This window comes from Pseudopipra pipra, chromosome 1, assembly GCF_036250125.1.
Source record: "Pseudopipra pipra isolate bDixPip1 chromosome 1, bDixPip1.hap1, whole genome shotgun sequence".
NCBI lineage: Eukaryota > Metazoa > Chordata > Aves > Passeriformes > Pipridae > Pseudopipra > Pseudopipra pipra.
Window position 1 is genome coordinate 82,873,972 of NC_087549.1, and position 17,779 is coordinate 82,891,750.

The window sequence follows — 17,779 nt, forward strand, 5'->3', positions numbered from 1 at the left end:
TTCAACCAGCCTTAGCTCTATGTATTATACATGGGTATGTAGGACATGACCTCACCCAAGTCTCACTCTCACAGTAAATAATCCACATACAGCCTGCCTAACTGATCACTTAGTTTGTTCTGTCATGTCTTAGGAAGGCTGTAAAACTAAAGATATCAAAGTTGGAAAGGATCTTGTCAGGGGGAATGTTTATTTTCAAAAGTCAGTGGTTTAACTGGAGGTCTAGAGATTGAACCTTAGATGAAGACCAGATCCTCATTCTCAATATTGATGACACTGAGATATGTCGTGATGTCCTGAGTCATAATGGGTCTTACACAGGTGAATTAATTGTGGAGGAGGAGTGGAAATTTCATAAACAATTGATGTGAAAAAATCCTACAGGTTTCCATTTTTAGCACTTTAGGTGGCCTGGGCTAGGTAAAGAATGTTATGGAGGGCTATTCCAGGGGTTCCAACACCTTTTCTATGCTGACCTTTTTTTTGCTGCTTTGTTCATTGAAATTAAGTTTAATTAAAGTGATGATAAAAGTGAGCTTAAGAGTTCAGCCTGTACCAAGTCTCAAAACAGCACTATTCCATGATTCATATGAATTAATGATAGTCTGTTACTGAGGGCTGTTTTTGTCCCAGTATGATACAAAGTTAAAGAGGCTTTCAAGGCAAACAAAAGTTGAATTTTTGATGTGAAACAATCATAAAAATACACAATTTTAAAGACAAAGTTATTTTCATGCCTTTCTCTTGCAGGTTGCCTTTGAGAAAACTTCTCATCAAATAATCTGTTGAAATTACTTCCTGCAGTAGACTTCTAGTCTAACTTCTTAACAAGCTGATAGATGTTTTTTAGAGTCTGAGGTTGTGTCTAATAAATAATTCCTCTAGGCCTCATGGCCGAGGGAATTGGCTAGCTGAATAGGACTTAGGAGACCTAAACTCTATTCCAAATTTCAAGACTAGCCTTCTGGGAAACTGTGCTTTGTTGTCCTAAAAGCAGAGCAAATGGTATTGACTGATTTTGTGAAGGGTTGTTAAATCTGCTTAGGAAAAATGCTACGTAGAAGCTACTTACTGGTATTCTTATTATCAAGAAAAAGGGTTCCGTGCAAAATTACACAGAATACCCATTTTCTCCCTGAAGGAAATTAAGAAGAGTGCTTCAGCATGTCTGCTAATAATTAACCACGCTATAGTTATGATATTTTGTATTATTGGACAGTTTGGGTATGTGTGGTGACAGAGTGTTTTGCCCTTAGAGGCAAACCTGTTGCATGAAGCATGCTTTCTCTAGGGATCATAGGCATAGGCAGAGTGGAGCACAGTGCCCTCAAGTGGGTTGGCAGTAGGTTTCTGATCTGGGCAGAATGTTGGAGGAAACCCAAAACGTTGACCATAAGCTAATGCTGGAGGCTGCTGTTCCAGCATAGTAGGGGCATAGCCAGGCACTGGTGAAGTCTATGCCAAGATTCTTTCAATCTACAAATCCTTCTGTTCTACAAAGCATGCTATCCAGCAATGATAAGTACTTTGCCACACAGTCAACTAGGGATTTTTTTCTAACTTTTATTGAGGAAAAGAGAAGCACAGAGCTGGTTGAGAAGGTCCAGCTCTTCTGACTCATAAAAATATCTTCACTGTGAGAGAAACAACTTCCAGGAATCTTACTACCTAACAGATTTTTTCCCATTAATTTTATCGCTTATGCTCTGATTTCAAAAGCCATTTTAATATTCCATTTTTTAAATTTTTATTTTCTCTAATGTAACTAGCCTTGATTTTAACACTGGGAGAATAAAGAAGCCTTTATCAAAGGAACACCCATAACGGTATGATTTAGTCAGTTACACCTTTTGTGTCTAGTAAACAGCATTTCAAGAGATGTGGAAATCTTCTGTGAAAAAAATATGATGGTTTAGGCAGTTCATGCTTTGTATGCTAATTACCATTATTCTCCTCTTTCCCTTTTCCCCACCAAGTTTCAGTTGGGTCCATGTCCCTTTGAGTAGAGTTACTGATCTCTTCCCTTCCAGTGCTGTAATGGTCTAGTATGCCTGCCTGCCTCTACCCTTAGTTTGCCAGATCTGTGAATGCATGTATTTATCTGCTATTTGTGTATGTATTTAGTATGTCATTTTATTGTGCATCCAAAATTTAAACTCAAGAAGTGGCTTGACTGGACACTTTCTAATTTTTTGCTTACTGCATTTCCTGAATCCACTGGTTTTCCACTGTAGGATGTCATTGCTCTACATACTTCTAGGATTTCACCTAGGCCACTAGCATTTAGAATTAATTGATGTATATTTAGATTGGGAAGATGGTCTGCAGCTTCAGTTCATGGTTCTCCTCGGGCAATTTCTTATAATGTTGCAGACCATTTCAGTTCTGACATCAAGACACAACTCCATCTGTTCACTGCTTCTGCTGTGATATCAACTCTTTTCCCAAAAGCAGTGTACAGACTTTTGGCTGAGTATTAATAATAGTAAAGCATATATCATGATATCAGTTAAAGTATCGGGAATTGTGTCCCAATTATTTATTTTCCTTTCTTTTTATTTGTTCCCATTTCACCACCAGCTGCATTCAGACCAGGATAAAGGAGATGGATCACTGAAATACATCCTTTCTGGAGATGGAGCAGGAGACCTCTTCATTATCAACGAAAACACTGGTGACATCCAGGCTACAAAGAGACTAGACAGGGAAGAAAAGCCTGTATATATACTCCGTGCCCAGGCTGTAAACAGAAAGACTGGAAGACCAGTGGAACCAGAATCTGAGTTCATCATTAAGATCCATGATATCAATGACAATGAGCCAATGTTTACAAAGGACGTTTACAATGCCAGCATTCCTGAAATGTCAGATGTTGGTAGGTGCTAACTAATAACTGATTTCAGTGTCTGGTCTGGGTTCTTTCTGTGGAGTTAATGAAGGGCCCAAAGTTTACAGGCACTGAATACAGACATCTGCTCTTTGAGTCTGGAGTAAAAGCACCTCAGACGTTTAAAAAAAAAAATCTAACTCCAGGAAGATAGTGACACCAGTTTGCTGGAATCAGAGGTGTCAGCTGAGTGAAACATGCTCCCTCTGTTGTACCACAAAAAATACAAGTTAATACCATCTACTTTAGCTTCAGAGCTGTGTTACATGACACTCTTAGAGTTTAATAAGCTTTGTTAACATGATTTAGTAAAAGTGTAATAATATGGTAATTTGTGGTTACCTGTGTCAATACCACTCCTAGATCTGTTCAGCAATCCTTCTTTAGTTCAGGAAAGTAAACAAAATGGAAAAGAGCGTGTACAGAAGGGGTTGTACACATTTCAGGAGTAAAAACTGTAACCCAAGTCAACTCATCACTGATTCTGAGATATGCCATTAATTTCCTCTGCCCTTTGTTGCTCTTCTCGTGCAAAAGAAAAGAGCTCCAAAGTCCTTCGAAGTCCACTGAAATCTTTCTATTGGTTTAAAATTTATTGAACTGTAAGAATCAATCAAGAAAATAAAATATGGTTTTAAGATGGGATCTTTTCCTGAGAAGTCAACAGATTTTGATTCTTTGTCTCTGATTCTTAGGGAGGGCAGTTTGATTTCTTTGTCAGGGAGCAATGGATGGTTGAATTGCAGGAAGCACATTTCTAATCTGAAATAATGTCCAGGGAGAGAAGCATTAATTAATCATGATCAAGAATGAGATTAAAATAAAGCTCAAGCAATATGAAAATAAAGACTTTGGGGCATACTCTCTCCTCTCATTCATGGGACTTGTCACATGGATGAAACCTCATCTGATGAAGTGAGAACACAGTATTCACATTTTGATGTGGGAAGTGAATACTTTATTCACAAATGGGTTTAAATACCAAAATCTAAGCTAAATCTTTATGTTTCTTAACACTTTGCCTAGGATTCAACACCATTTCGTTCTCTCGAAGACACATGAAAAAAAGAGATTTACATTCCTATATCAAATACCTTACAAGTGTGAGTAAATTTGCAAAAGTATATTCTTGACCTAAATTCAAATTCGGAATGCTTTCAATATTTGGAGAAAGGTGCGTTTCTGCTTCCTTCACAAGAAACACCATGAAGGATCTGTATATCCAATCAATAACTGTTTTTTAATGAGTTGAGAATAAGACAACTGTCATTTTGGGTTTGAGAGCTATCATTTTGGGTCTGTCCTTTATGAACAGAGAAACTTCTAAAAAATAAGAATGTCTCTAACTTCTTGCCACAAGTCTGACCTGAACCTGAATAATTTTTTTTTTCTATGTCATAACTGTCTTGGCTATGAAAAAAAACCTATTCATTTTTATTTCCTTTAATTTTTTGTTACAGGTACCTTTGTTGTGCAGGTCACTGCAACTGATGCTGATGATCCTACATATGGGAACAGTGCTAAAGTTGTCTACAGCATTCTCCAGGGACAACCATATTTCTCTGTCGAATCTGAAACAGGTCAGGGGACCTTATCTGTCACACTATGACAATGTCTGTAATTCAAAATGACATGCTAAGCCAAGCTAGGATATAATAGAAAAAAAACTTCTAAGAGATTACATCTTACTCAGTGCAAAATCTGACAAACTTAATAGAGCGATACATCTGTAAACATGACACCTACGTTATTTTAATCTTACCAGCAAAGTCTAATAAATACAATTAGTATTGGATGTGAACCAGTTTTCAATCATTTTTAACAAGCAGTGGGTACAGAGACTGCTGTGGATGTTTAAATTAAACCAAATAAGTTGGCTTTTAGATGAAAACGAGGAACAGGTGGGTGTGGAAAAAAGTGCTTATTCCTCATAGATCTTCATAATGGCTAAATTAAGACTGAGGATTTGTTCAGGTGAGGTTTTTTTCTCCTTCTGCTTCTTCAAAACTTGTTTAAAGTAATTATAATTTCTGTACATCTGCAACATATCACTTTAATGCTAATTTTATGAAAGAAATCTTAATTAAGAATAATGATAGAAGAGGTAAAATTGACTGTTGCGCTAAACTAGAAGATCACAAATAGAATCCCAAAGTTCTGAGTTCTGTTTTTGGAGGATGTTTAAATTACAGACAGTGACTGGAATATTTAATGGTCTGAATAACAGCTTTAGAATCTGTGCATGTAAAACACATGCATTCTAGCTGACTGGATCTGCTCTACCATTTACTCTCTGACTACATAGCTTTATAACAAAATTTTCTGGAGAGAAACAAGAGATCTCAAGAAACTCCTTCACTGGGAATACCCACTCTGTTAGGTTGCTGGAAGCTAGAGAAATTGATTCTCCTTAGCATCCTTACAGGAAAGAAATAGATTATCACAGATAATTAATCAGATTTTAGCATTGATGCCTATCTTAAATTGTAGAGTCTCAGTCAGGGAAAAGGAGGGAGAGATTACATGTCTCAAACTGAAACCTGAGATGAAAAAGTGTACACAATTCTGAAAGGAGAGCCAAGATGAAAAGGAGCTTCCCTTCAAGCATAAGGTATTAGATAATACGAGCCAGGATTTTTGACTGATACACTCAGATTCTGACTTGGACACTACACTATATCCTCTTCTAGAGTTATAAGAAGGATAAGGTAGCTGAGAGTTCAGCAGTAATAATCTTTTAGCAAGAGGTTTGTATGGGGCATGGGAAGCCAAGTAAACCGCAGTCTTGATCTTCCTGCCATGGAAATCAATTTCAGAACTCCTAGGGTGAAATAAGTCTCTGTCAAAGTCACTGTGAATTTTGTCATGGATTTCAATACTTGAATTTCACTCCTTTTGCCTACAAAGGAGTCAGTTCTTACCTTAAGAGATCCAGTGAGAATGCAAACATTTTGCTTCATGGTAAATCTGAATGATTGAATTTCAATAGGAATTGGCCTTTGAAGAAGGAAGTGACTGGCAAATCATTCTAATCAATGTATAAATAAAAATATATACACTCAGACATGTTTGGATGCTCATAATTTTCTTAATTAATTTCTCTTCTTCCATTTAATGTTGTTGCACTCTTTAATGGTATCTTATTAAAATTAGATTTTCTTTTTTTTTTTTACCATATCTGTCAAAATAAAAATATTGACAGAACTGGAGAGAAATGATGGAGCACATCATAATGAACAAAGAGCCTTTTTCCAGTTCAGTGAGATACTTTAGCATGAAACTGAAAGAGGGTAAATAGTTATGTAAAATAAATAGCTTGCAAATAAGTAGAACATCTTTCTGGGGATGCCACTAATATTGTGTCTGTCACATAGGCAGTAGCCTAAGATGTGATATGACAAATCTGTAATTTAATGAACCATCTCATAACAGTAAATATTTGTACTAGGCAAAGTTTACTTATAACAAAGAGATTGTTTTGTATTTTAGACTGTAGAGGTTTTTTAATAAGAATTTCCATCAAAGTCAGTACCTTACATGTGACCTGCCCGCTCTTTAATTTTCATGTTTTCAGGCATTATTAAAACTGCTTTGCTAAACATGGACCGTGAAAATAGAGAGCAGTACCAAGTGGTCATCCAGGCTAAAGACATGGGAGGCCAGATGGGCGGATTATCGGGAACCACCACTGTGAACATCACGTTGACTGACGTAAATGACAATCCACCTCGCTTCCCCCAGAGTATGGGATATTTACATTCTGTGTTGTAACATTAACATGGAGAAAAATTGTTCTTGTTTTGGTTTTTCTTCACCTTAAATATTGTTTCTTCTATTGTGGACTTACTGAGTATCAAACTTTCTTTAGGAAGGCAAAAAAGAGCACATAAGTAAGCAATAGCATCATGCTAAGCTCAATTGCAACGACTGGGAAACAAATATTTAATATTTTTACTTCATTGCAGTGGGCAGTTTGAGAGGTGAATTATTGTGCAGAAACAACTTCTGTTTTTTCTACCTCTTAAAGAGCTGTGATCAACACAATCCATATTTCTTGTTCACTGTTATTTCTTTCAGACCTTGTGGTTGATCACATTTTAAGATTTCTGTTGTAAACTAATGTATTTAAGTTTTGAAACATATTTATTTAATTATGCAAAAATATCCCAAAAGCAATTGCATAAAAAATAAATATTTACAACCAGAAAGCATTTGCTTCAATGGATTTTCTTATATTCTTTGCACACAGAAACAAAAGCATGTACATAAAAACACTAGGTATTCCTGCCTATTTTACTTCCCCTGTCTCAAATAATTTGGTACTTATCTGTGTGATATTTATGGGAATCAGTTGAGCAAGCTCTCCTAGAAAATAATTTCTGTTAGTGGCCGTTCATGGCTATAAGTAATTCAAAGTGATTCAGCTTTCATTCACTTCTCTTTCCCTCTCTTTACTTCCTTCCTTCTTACTCTCTCTCTTTTTCTTCTTGTTTTGTGTTTTCTAACCACTGCTCTCTGTATGATGTGTGTGTATCACAGTGTCAGTGTGTGTCAAAGTCAAGAGCAGCTGTTAGAGAAAATAATTGCAGATCCTATCAGACAAATCAGCAAGCTTTGGCAGTTAAGTCACTGGGAAAGTTATTGGAAGCAACTTGTCATTTAAGTTCAAACTCTGTTCTTAGCTGTGGGCAAAGAGTTTCCATTTAAATTAGAGCAACTTAAGAAGAAATATAACACTCTGACCCCAATGAGTTAATTGTACATCTCTGGACATAAATGTCTTCGATATAAAAACCAAAGATACAGCTTCATAATGCCAACATTCCACAAGTAGCCTTTTTTGCAGTCAAAAATTCAATGTAGCATATTTTTAATAGGCATTTGAGCTGGATTCAGCTTTACTGTTACTAAGCTGCATTGGCCTCTCACAGTTCTTAATATTTGTCCTTTGGCCTCGAGACGTTTTTCATATACAGTTCTGATATGGCCCGCAGAGACCATGAGAATGTCTTGAAAGGGACATATGTTGCTAAAATTACATGTTTCTAGCAAAGCAAAATGCCCATCCTCCATATTAGAAAACAGATAGAGAAATAAGTTACTTTTCCACCTGAAAGTATGGCAGAAGGTGAAGGCTTTTGCCCCAGGAAGGCTTGAAGACACCATGACTCGCTAACTCACCTGTGCATGCCCAGTATGGACAGTGGGCTGAGAGATGGTGTCCAAAGTACCATGAGACTGACTAACAAAATTTCCTTCTCTGTCTGCTGTAGGCACATATCAATTCAGAGCTCCCGAGTCTATGCCACTAGACTCACCAGTTGGCAGGATAAAAGCCAATGATGCTGACATGGATGAAAATGCAGAGATTGAATACAGCATCACTGAGGGGGACGGATATGACATGTTTGGAATTACCACAGACAAGGACACACAGGAAGGAATTATAACTGTGAAAAAGGTAAATATCTTAACACATGTAAAGTTTCTTTTATACGAGCAATTGGTATCCTTCCTCTTATACTTCCCTTACTAAGCCCCAATGCACATACTTTGAAGGAGCTGAGAGAGTAAATAAGCTAAGGAGTGGGGTGGGACTGAGAAAAAATTATACAGCCTGAACTTATCCACAGAAAAACTCAAGGAAGCACCACCATCAAGCTGTGATTTTCTCTCTGTGATGCTTACAGGATTTGCTCACTTAGCAGAAGGTGGTAAGAACACAGAAATAATCAGTATCATATTGCCTATTTTGCATTATCAGAGGATGTTGAATTGTATAGCTATAATATATTAAAGTACCCAGACAAGTTTCTTCTGACTCACATTTTGTAAAAATGTAATTAATAAATCTATCAGCATGTTTTTGCTTTAGAAAAAAAAATCACAGCGCCTTGCTAGATCATAGTGGACATCATCTACTACATTGCACATTGGCTGTCAGAAAAGGTTTGAGAAATATTGTTTACAGTGGGCTATCAGGCAAACTTGATAAGGTTACAGATATCATCCTTCATCAGTTCAGGTTCAGTCATCACTAGATAGACATTGTGTAGATTTTCCAAAGATGCACTTGCTTGTTGATATCAGTACGACACCTGTCATTACTTGTTTTTTAGGAGATGCCTTCCAGGGACTGATTATGATATCAGTCTAACTCCATTTGCATTTCTGTCTGTTGCTGACAGAAGCTGTGAATCCTCTACAATACAATGGAAAAATGGGGTGACTACTCCCTCTCCACATTTCTCCAAGTACAGTGCCAAAGAGTTGCTAAATGCTGCTTCTTCATACATTTAACAGTGTGATATAGTCATAGCCCATCATGAAATCGTGTTTGACTTGATGGGTGGTCCGGGATACCCAGACACTAGATGTCACAGTGTTTCATTTCAGTGATGGAATGCCAATATCTAAACAAGCAATACCTAGAAAATCTTCCCTCCTTCAGTGTGTGCTGCTTATAGGCAAGGGATAGAAAAGAAATCCTCAAAATGCCAAAAATGACAGAATAACAGGCATAAAGAGTTAACGTTATTTGAGAAGACTAATTGGTGTTTAGGAGTTCCAGGCATAGAATTCCTTGAATTTTTTTTCTTATTATATCATCAGTGGCATAGAGCCCTTTCATTCTCATTCCTGTTAGCATTTTAATTCCAGTTCAGGCTCTTGTTATCTAGCTCAAGCCTCTCCATGACTTCCCACCATTCATTTGGCTCATCTGGCTGCAAGCCAGAGCAATCCCCACAGACTTCTCACACTTTTTTTTTTTCTTGCCAGGCATTGGATTTCGAAAATAAAAACTTATATATTCTCAAAGTGGAAGCTGCAAATACTCACATAGACCCTCGATTCCTGTACTTGGGGCCATTCAAGGACTCAGCTACAGTCAGAATTCAGGTGGAGGATGTAGATGAACCCCCTGTGTTCAGCAGACCAGCATACATAATGGAAGTGAAAGAAGATGTTCCAATAAACAGTGTAATAGGAACAGTAACTGCTCAGGATCCAGATGCTGCCAGGAACCCTGTCAAGTAAGCATATACTATTTCAGCTTGTCCGTAAATTTTTTACAGCGTTAATTTTGCTCCTATCATGTCAGCACCACAAAAAAAATCACTTCTCACAATGTGAATTGTAGGGCATGCTTGAATATGGAATATTGTAGATGGTAAATAATCTCTCACGCTTGAGCATATGTCGTTATGTGTGATTGTGTTTGCATGGCCTTTGCATCTTGAATTACATCCTAATCTCTTCAGTAACTAATGTCTGTTGTTATTTCTACCATGAAAGAGTTTACTGCAAAAAGAGCACTAAGAAGATGTTAGTGTTGTTCTTCCACCTTTAACATTTTCCAGTGCAGTGAAGTGCATCCTCTTGGCTACGTGACAGGGGGGTGATTCAGCAGCCTTTTCTTCTTCCATCTGTCCAGACCTGCTGAACAGAGGTCAGAGTTATCTCCTCTAAACTACAAGTAGAAATGCCTCAAAATCAGTTCATGTGCACACACAGGCTCTGATCTCACCTGTATCAGTGTAAGGCTAATAAGATAAAGAGTCATTCTCATGAACTTTGTAAATTACACTTGCCATGAATCAATAAACTAGTCTTAAAGGTAGTGGAGGAAATGTTAAGGCTGGAGTAGCTAAACCTAAGCCTTCATTTTTCGTAAATTAAGTGCTACATTGTTTCAATATATGCTGGAGTACTTAAGTCATATTGGATAGAGTATGAAAGAACTTTTAAATAGTTGTGTGCTTTATTTAAAGTTCATTGCTACTGACAAGGCAGTGAGAGGAGGAAATGAGAAGTACAACAATATTAAATTCAGGTCAATTTTCAGCATGTCTCTGGCTAGGCACCTTGGAAATGCGATAGTAGTCTTTAGATCAAAATAGAACAATGCAGGTTTAATAAAAATCCAGTCCACTTCTGCAAACAACTATCTTTCATCAAGATATCTTACTATATTTGTGAGGCATGAGTAAGTTTTAAGCTCTTAGTTCATCTTGTGAGAGAGGTACATATTATAATCTTAATTTTCTAGATGAAGAAGCTAAATCTAAAATGTTTCTGCAGAAACTCTCATTATCTTCAGTTCGCATGGCATGCCCTACACAAATTCTTGTTCAAGACTAAGCCTTCTAAGTTTAATTAAGGCTTTCTTTCATTTATATTATGACATGCAACTGTTATATGGTGTTCTGGGCCAGCAGAGCATAGTCACTTACAGAGTAGCATAATGTTTTGCGGACTTTTGTGAAGCCCAGGGACAGAATAAACAGGTTCTATAGCATGTTTTCATGGGCATGCTAGCATGAAGATGAAAAGTTGTTTGGGGTGACACCTAGGCCCCTTGCAGACTTCATAGAAACCTACTTTTTTTATATCTAATGGCACTGGAGAGTAAGGGGAGTGCTTCCCTGTGGTGATAACTACAACCATTTGCATTTCACACCAGCACCAGCTCCTAATTATAAGTGATTTACAGTGGATAGGGATTATGCTGTTCATTGTTGAGTACTGCCTACCGGCTCTTTGCTATTAATTGAATGTGTGTGCTAAAACTTACCTAACTTTCAAAGGGCAGTTCTTTAATACAGTACAGGTACTTTGCATATTAAAGTGTCAGATAGTTATTGAGCAAAATTTAGCAGATGTGTCAAAACGGATGCAGTGCAGCAGAAAGCTTGTTTTCTTTTTACTTTAATAATATGCAACAGCAAAGTACAAGGAAAAGTAAAATAAAAATGAGAAAGAGGTTAGAGTAGTAGAAGTAAACATAGCAAGAAGAAACATGAAAATCAGAGGGGAAGGAAATCAACAGAGAGCAGTAGCCTGAGAGGTGTTAACCTGCAATAAATGTAATTTTATGGTGCTAATATCTTGGGTATCTGCTAGAATTTAGGGGCATGGGTTGAGTCTGCATCTTTTTGACAAGGTAATTTTTTTTTCTATCATGCAATAGAGATGCTAAATCCGATTTTCACTCTGAGCGTCAGGGAAGATGCAATTACACTGTATATATATGACTTGTCACTTGCTTGTCAATTTTTCTTGAAGGTTAAAAATAAAATCTTTAGATACTTGATATTACAATGAAAACCTTCCATTTTCTCCTCTACTCAAGTGAAGATTTCTCTTCCAAAACAAACTGAGCCCTAACTCTGTTAGATGAAAGCCCCTTTGATCTTCCATTAAAGGAAACCTTCACAATATCATTATGAAAATGCATTATGAAAAATTCACACACACATCCCTTCCTGACCCACAAATCTTCCTGACTTGTGGTTACATTAGACAGCAAGCTGCTGAACATCAGAAGACAATGAAGCAACAGCAAAATATGAAGCAGATATCTGCCCTGGTTGTAAGACTGCATAATCATTCCTGACCTCTATATTGGTAGAGCTAAGTTTCATCAGTCTATCTCTTATAAATTAAGTTTTGCTGTGAAAATGTGAAAAAAAAATATGTTGAGAAAATACAAAAATACAAAAATACACCAACTATATTTGAATATGCATCTGTATGTCGTGGCATTAACACAATCCTGAGTAACACTCCACTGTCCAGATGTGTTATAAAAAAAAAAAGTTTTGCATTCTGCTTGTGTTTGATCTACACAGAAATAATATAAACTGCTGCATACTGAAAAAAAAAACAATGCTGAAACTGGCACTGCTGTATTGTACATCAGATCTTTTTAAATTGCTAGTTGAGTTTTTTTGCTATAGTAACTCCTCAGAGGCATAATGAAGTTCATCAGTCACTGGAACTGTCTTCCTGCTGTGATTTGATTTACTAAAGTATCCCAGATGAAAATGATCTGCAAACAAATGTAAGGCTTAATTTTGTTTGTGTATTTTACTGACAACATATTTGCATGTGTTATATTCTCTCTTTCACCCTTACCTTCTTCCTATTGTATAAAACGAGAGACTCTATTTTACATAGATACCTTTTAACTTCCTAACTTGTCAATTCCTCAAAGTTTGAAAGGGATGAAATCCTGAAATCTGACAAATACACACGAATAATTTCATTTAATAAATGTAAGAATGAGTTTGATGTTATCTTCTTAATTCTTACTAGGTTATGATCCATAAGTCAGAATCACCACCAATTCAACATAATTAAGAGTCTTGATCAAAAGAGACTGGATTATGCAAACTGAGAAACAGAAGTGACAGTCTAGCTTATTAAAATCATCCTTCTAGACCAGATTTAATAGTATAATTGGAATATAGTTTAACTGCATTGACCTTGTATGTATTTTCTTTGGGATATGAAGAAATAAAATTAACATTTCATTAAGAAACTGTTCTCTGCTGAGTTTTTTTTTATGAGTATAACTGTCCACTGTGCAAATGACTGAATATACGTATGGCTGTACAAATACTTACATTTTAAAATTCTTAATATCTTGAAGAAGAAGATACTTGGTGTTACACCTCTGGTAATCCTAGAAGAAGTCCAGAACCTTTTTTTTTTTTTTATCCAGATACTGAATTTGGGAAATTCTAAAAGGTACAGATAGTGATCACAATACACTAAGACGTTAAAAAGTGCTAAGATAGTAAGATATTTCGGGTTCATTCAAAATATAAAGCAGGAGTGGAAGTAAAATTGAAGAAGAAAAACCCCAATGAGTGGACAACTCATGCCTAAAGCTAGTTGCTTATTTAAATATCTTGCTGAATAAGAGCCTGAAACATGCTAATGCAGTTGACTGGAACAACTAATCTATGGAAAATCCTGATTCAAAGAAGAATGGAAAATCTAGATTTACTGCAAAATGGAAATAACAAAGTATTTCAGCTGAAAGATATGGAAATGAGCTGCAGAATATCTGAAAAGTAATTGAATTCACAAAATACCAACATAATATCATACAAAGCCTGAGCGAATGAAAGTTAAAATGAAATGTTTACCATATCAAATATTTACTTTGTAAAAATATAAACTAGTCAGACAAGTTTGTATAAACTTGTTTTCATCAAACATTTCAGCCAAGTCAACAAATTCACATCTGCTATTTAGATTCGGACAAAGCAACGCTTTTCAAGCTGAGGGTAGCATTATAATGCTGCATAAAGGAACTAGGTTAGTGACACCACGTCTGACTTCGCGCAGCCAAAATTGCAGTATTGTCAGTAAAGTGACAGCGGGGAATGAAATCTAAATCTGAACTCCTGAAAAACTAGCAAGGTGTGCCTGAGCAAGTCCTAGCAAAAAAAAGTTAGCTTGCTAGTCCTAGTACCTTTAAATGTAATTTGCTTTATTCCATAGAAGTTTAAGATGGAAAAAGAAAAACAGTTTAGTGCAAATAGTTAATACTTTCTATTGTTTTGTCTAGGAAGGTAGGCTACACTTAAATTCTTATTTTGGAGTAAGACCTGTCTAATCTGCTGTGGACATTATATCCCATTCTTTTATATGCAAGGAGGAAAAAAATATAGATACAAGATAATTAGCAAGTTAGTTAATTTTAAACTTTTGTCAGAATCATGTTTCAGCTAGATTCTTCTATTCCCTCCTTCATCCATGCAAGATCTTTCTCAGAATTTAAGAGACACTGCACAGGCACTAGGAAATCCATGCATAATAAAGGATGCGTCTTGCAGTTGCTCCTAGGGCAGAGCAGGGAACAGAAATTTTTCTTCAGCCTCTGCATTCCCCTCAGTTCTGTAGTGGCAGTAAACTCTGCCAGTCATTTTCCTGGCACAGTTTTCATCTGCCTGCTTACCAGCTCAGCTGGTACTGGCAGTACCATTATTGTTATCCTTGTCTGGACACAAGGGACAGCAGTAGCTGCCTTTGTCTCCATCGACGTGGCCTGCAAGGAGACCAGGGGTACACACTGGGTTTCCTAAGGCTCTGTCCTGGATTGTACATGAGCACACATTTGGGCTTGAAACAAGAGCAGCATAATGCAATTGCATTCTTGCTTTGGCAACATCAGAGACATATTTCTGTCAAAACATAATTTATGCAAGAATTTTCCCTTCATGAGAGATGAAACCAAGTCACCGCATTTGGATCAAGGTGGTAGCACCCTCTCCTGGGAACTGGAGAGTTCAGCTTTTAAACTTGGATTCATTCAGTTCAGCAGAAAAAGCAAAAGATTAGATTGAAAATTTGAATCTGTATTTAGACTCTGAGCTCCCCCAGAGCTTGTTAGCATTCATTTTCACATCTAGATACCATCAAGCATGGCTGAGAATGTTAGTTTTAATGAGTTACAGCAAACCTTTGTGTGATATGTACCGTGGAATAATGAATCTCTATTCCATGCTGACTTGGTTTGGTGGGGCAGCCTTTTTAAATGCTGGGAAGTGAGAGGCAGAAATGCACCTCAGCCGTCAAATTTTATATCAGAAATGATTTGGAACAGTTGAGATATCAAACCATAAAAAGAGAGTTTTATAAAGGGAAAGCCAACTCAGCCTTAAAATAAACTTCATATCTTTCAGGACACAGACTTCACATTTCTCACTAAAAACAAAGCTTTGATGATTCTCAGAGGTATGTAAATTCTGCAGCAATTCATTTATTCACTGACAATACTCCACCTTCTAAATCAAACCTCCAGTGTGTCATTATCCAGTAACTCAGAATTAGCTCTTTGTGCGAATACATAAAGACTCTGAAGCCTGTGCTGAAAACAAAAGGAAACCCCATTTGCTATATGTTTGATGTCTGGTCTTAGAAAATGGTTTAAGAGCATAGAAATTAAAAGGAAAGCATTCCCCTAACCCGTGTCTCTGTATTTGCAGATACTCTGTAGATCGTCACACTGATATGGACAGAGTATTCAACATCAATTCAGGAAATGGTTCGATATTCACTTCAAAACCTCTTGACCGGGAAACACTGCTGTGGCACAACATTACAGTAATAGCAGCAGAGATCAGTAAGTTAAACCTAAATACAGCTCCTCTCCCTGATGTAATGAATTTAGCCTTCTAGCTGTGTGTATGGAAAGCACAGTTGGACAGATGTCAGGTTATATGGATACTCCACTCAATACTAATGAAGAAGTAGTAACTCTGCAAGAGCTTGTCTGCAGTTTTGTATTTACTAGGGACACAGTTCATGAAGAGGTAACTTAGCTGAGCAGGAAGGAAAGAAGACAGTTCTGTGTTTTCTAATCAGTAATAGCCATTTTTCACTGTGGTTGTTGAAATCAAAAACTAGCATGCAGCAAACAAGATGGTTTAAAGCCAAACTGCATTCCTTTGCTGAATTCAGTCTCATCCAGACTGGATGTTTTCAAGTAAGGCTAAGGTGGCTGGGCTGAGCTAGGTGCCCAGATCTTAATGAGTTTTAAGGATTTCTACTTTTGAGTTCTTGTGCATCCTTTTGAAATTACAAGCTGTGGTTACAAATCAGTCTGTCACTTAGTTTAGGATTGTTCTGAACTAATGATCTTGTGATAATACTAGTCATGTTGATTTTAGAAGTAGAAATGCCGGGGATCTAAGATAAGGACATGTATGGTAGATGGCCTTTAAAAAAATCATTTTTATTTTAATACATTAACTATAAGCACATCAAGTTCTCAAATATTAGGGAATGCAATTCTATTTGCTTTTGCAGAGTCACAGTGCCTATGTTTATGGCGGAATGGTAGACAAATTTAATATAAACACCGGTTCTATGAGTGTCACAAAGTCTTTCTGCAACTCAGAGGCTAAATGGCTTTTCATTTTTCTGAAACAATGTAAGCTCTACTTTCTTTTGTTGTGAGTATGTGAATATGGCTCAATCACCTGCTGAACAGTGAGGAGTGTAACTTAAGAGCTAAAGAGTACTTGATTCCAGCTTTCTCTATTGTGTAAGTCTTTTTAAAACTGAAAACTGATGTGAAACAATGCTACTGAGGCAAGCAGATGGTTATGTGAAAGAGTAGGGAGCTTGAGCCTACAGGAATGATAAGGCATTAACAGTTCTCTCCATCTCTTGTAAGTTTGTGCCTTTTAATGCTATGTATGGGGTTTCAGCACACCAAATTCTGACTGTTAGGTGTTTGTGTTTCCATTAAATCCTTGAAGGAGTGATCTAGGGTCAAGAGTTGTACACCACAGGCAGCCCCTGGCTAGAGGACGAGGGGAAAAATAAACACCTAAAAAGGAAAGAATAGCAACATTTAGGAAGCACGTTTGCACTGATCCCAGCAGGGCTGAAATAGTCTACAGTATAGAAAATTGTATAGTGTCTGAAAACCAGCTTAGCATCCATACAAAATCTCATTTGGTTCCTTGTTTCCTCCCCTAAGCACAGACCTTCTACTGGGCCAAACCCTCTCAACTAAACCTTTTGTGTCTGATACTGGCTTCTGGCTCAATTCCTGTTTCTCTTCAGGCTGAATCCTTCCAGGCTGCAGCAAGATACTTCCTAGGGTATGCTTTACTAGACCAAATTGGGCATAATGAGGGTAGATGTCTTCCAAAGGCAATTTCCTTGGTTGAAATGCAGCTACTGTTCTGGAATCCAGGACTAATTTTAGTCTCAAGAGACTAGACTTGAAAGTACCACTGCTTATTGTTCCTAGCTAAATCCAGTAATTTCTAGCAAGGCTACCTAAAGTCCCATTCCACCAAATTCCATAGAATCACTGATTAGCCTCAGTGGCATATTATCACATTAAACTCCAGGTATATTTCAGTGAAATAATCTCAAAAAAAAAAAAAATCCAGTCAAGTTGCAGACAGGATGCACGTTCAGATGGGTGGGCACTTCCTTGGATATAGAAAAAAAATAAATTATAAAGTCATAAGGAGAAACACCTTTCAGTGATGACTGTTCTTGATTTCATTTTACAGTTAAAAAAAAAAAAAGATACGGAATTCGTTTTGCCTTGGTCTAAAATTGTCGATAAGTGTA

At 36.9% G+C, this 17,779-nt stretch overlaps 1 protein-coding gene across 2 annotated transcripts in view; it reads left to right on the forward strand.

Annotated features, from left to right (window-relative positions):
* Window positions 1-17,779, forward strand: part of LOC135417781 (cadherin-6) — a 102,076-nt gene that overhangs the window by 74,408 nt on the left and 9,889 nt on the right. For both annotated transcript variants that reach the window (XM_064662245.1, XM_064662254.1), the window contains exons 3-8: window positions 2,581-2,875; window positions 4,348-4,467; window positions 6,462-6,629; window positions 8,161-8,348; window positions 9,668-9,921; window positions 15,670-15,806. In XM_064662245.1, the coding sequence (XP_064518315.1) occupies window positions 2,581-2,875; window positions 4,348-4,467; window positions 6,462-6,629; window positions 8,161-8,348; window positions 9,668-9,921; window positions 15,670-15,806 (1,162 nt within the window). The remainder of the gene's footprint in view (window positions 1-2,580; window positions 2,876-4,347; window positions 4,468-6,461; window positions 6,630-8,160; window positions 8,349-9,667; window positions 9,922-15,669; window positions 15,807-17,779) is intronic.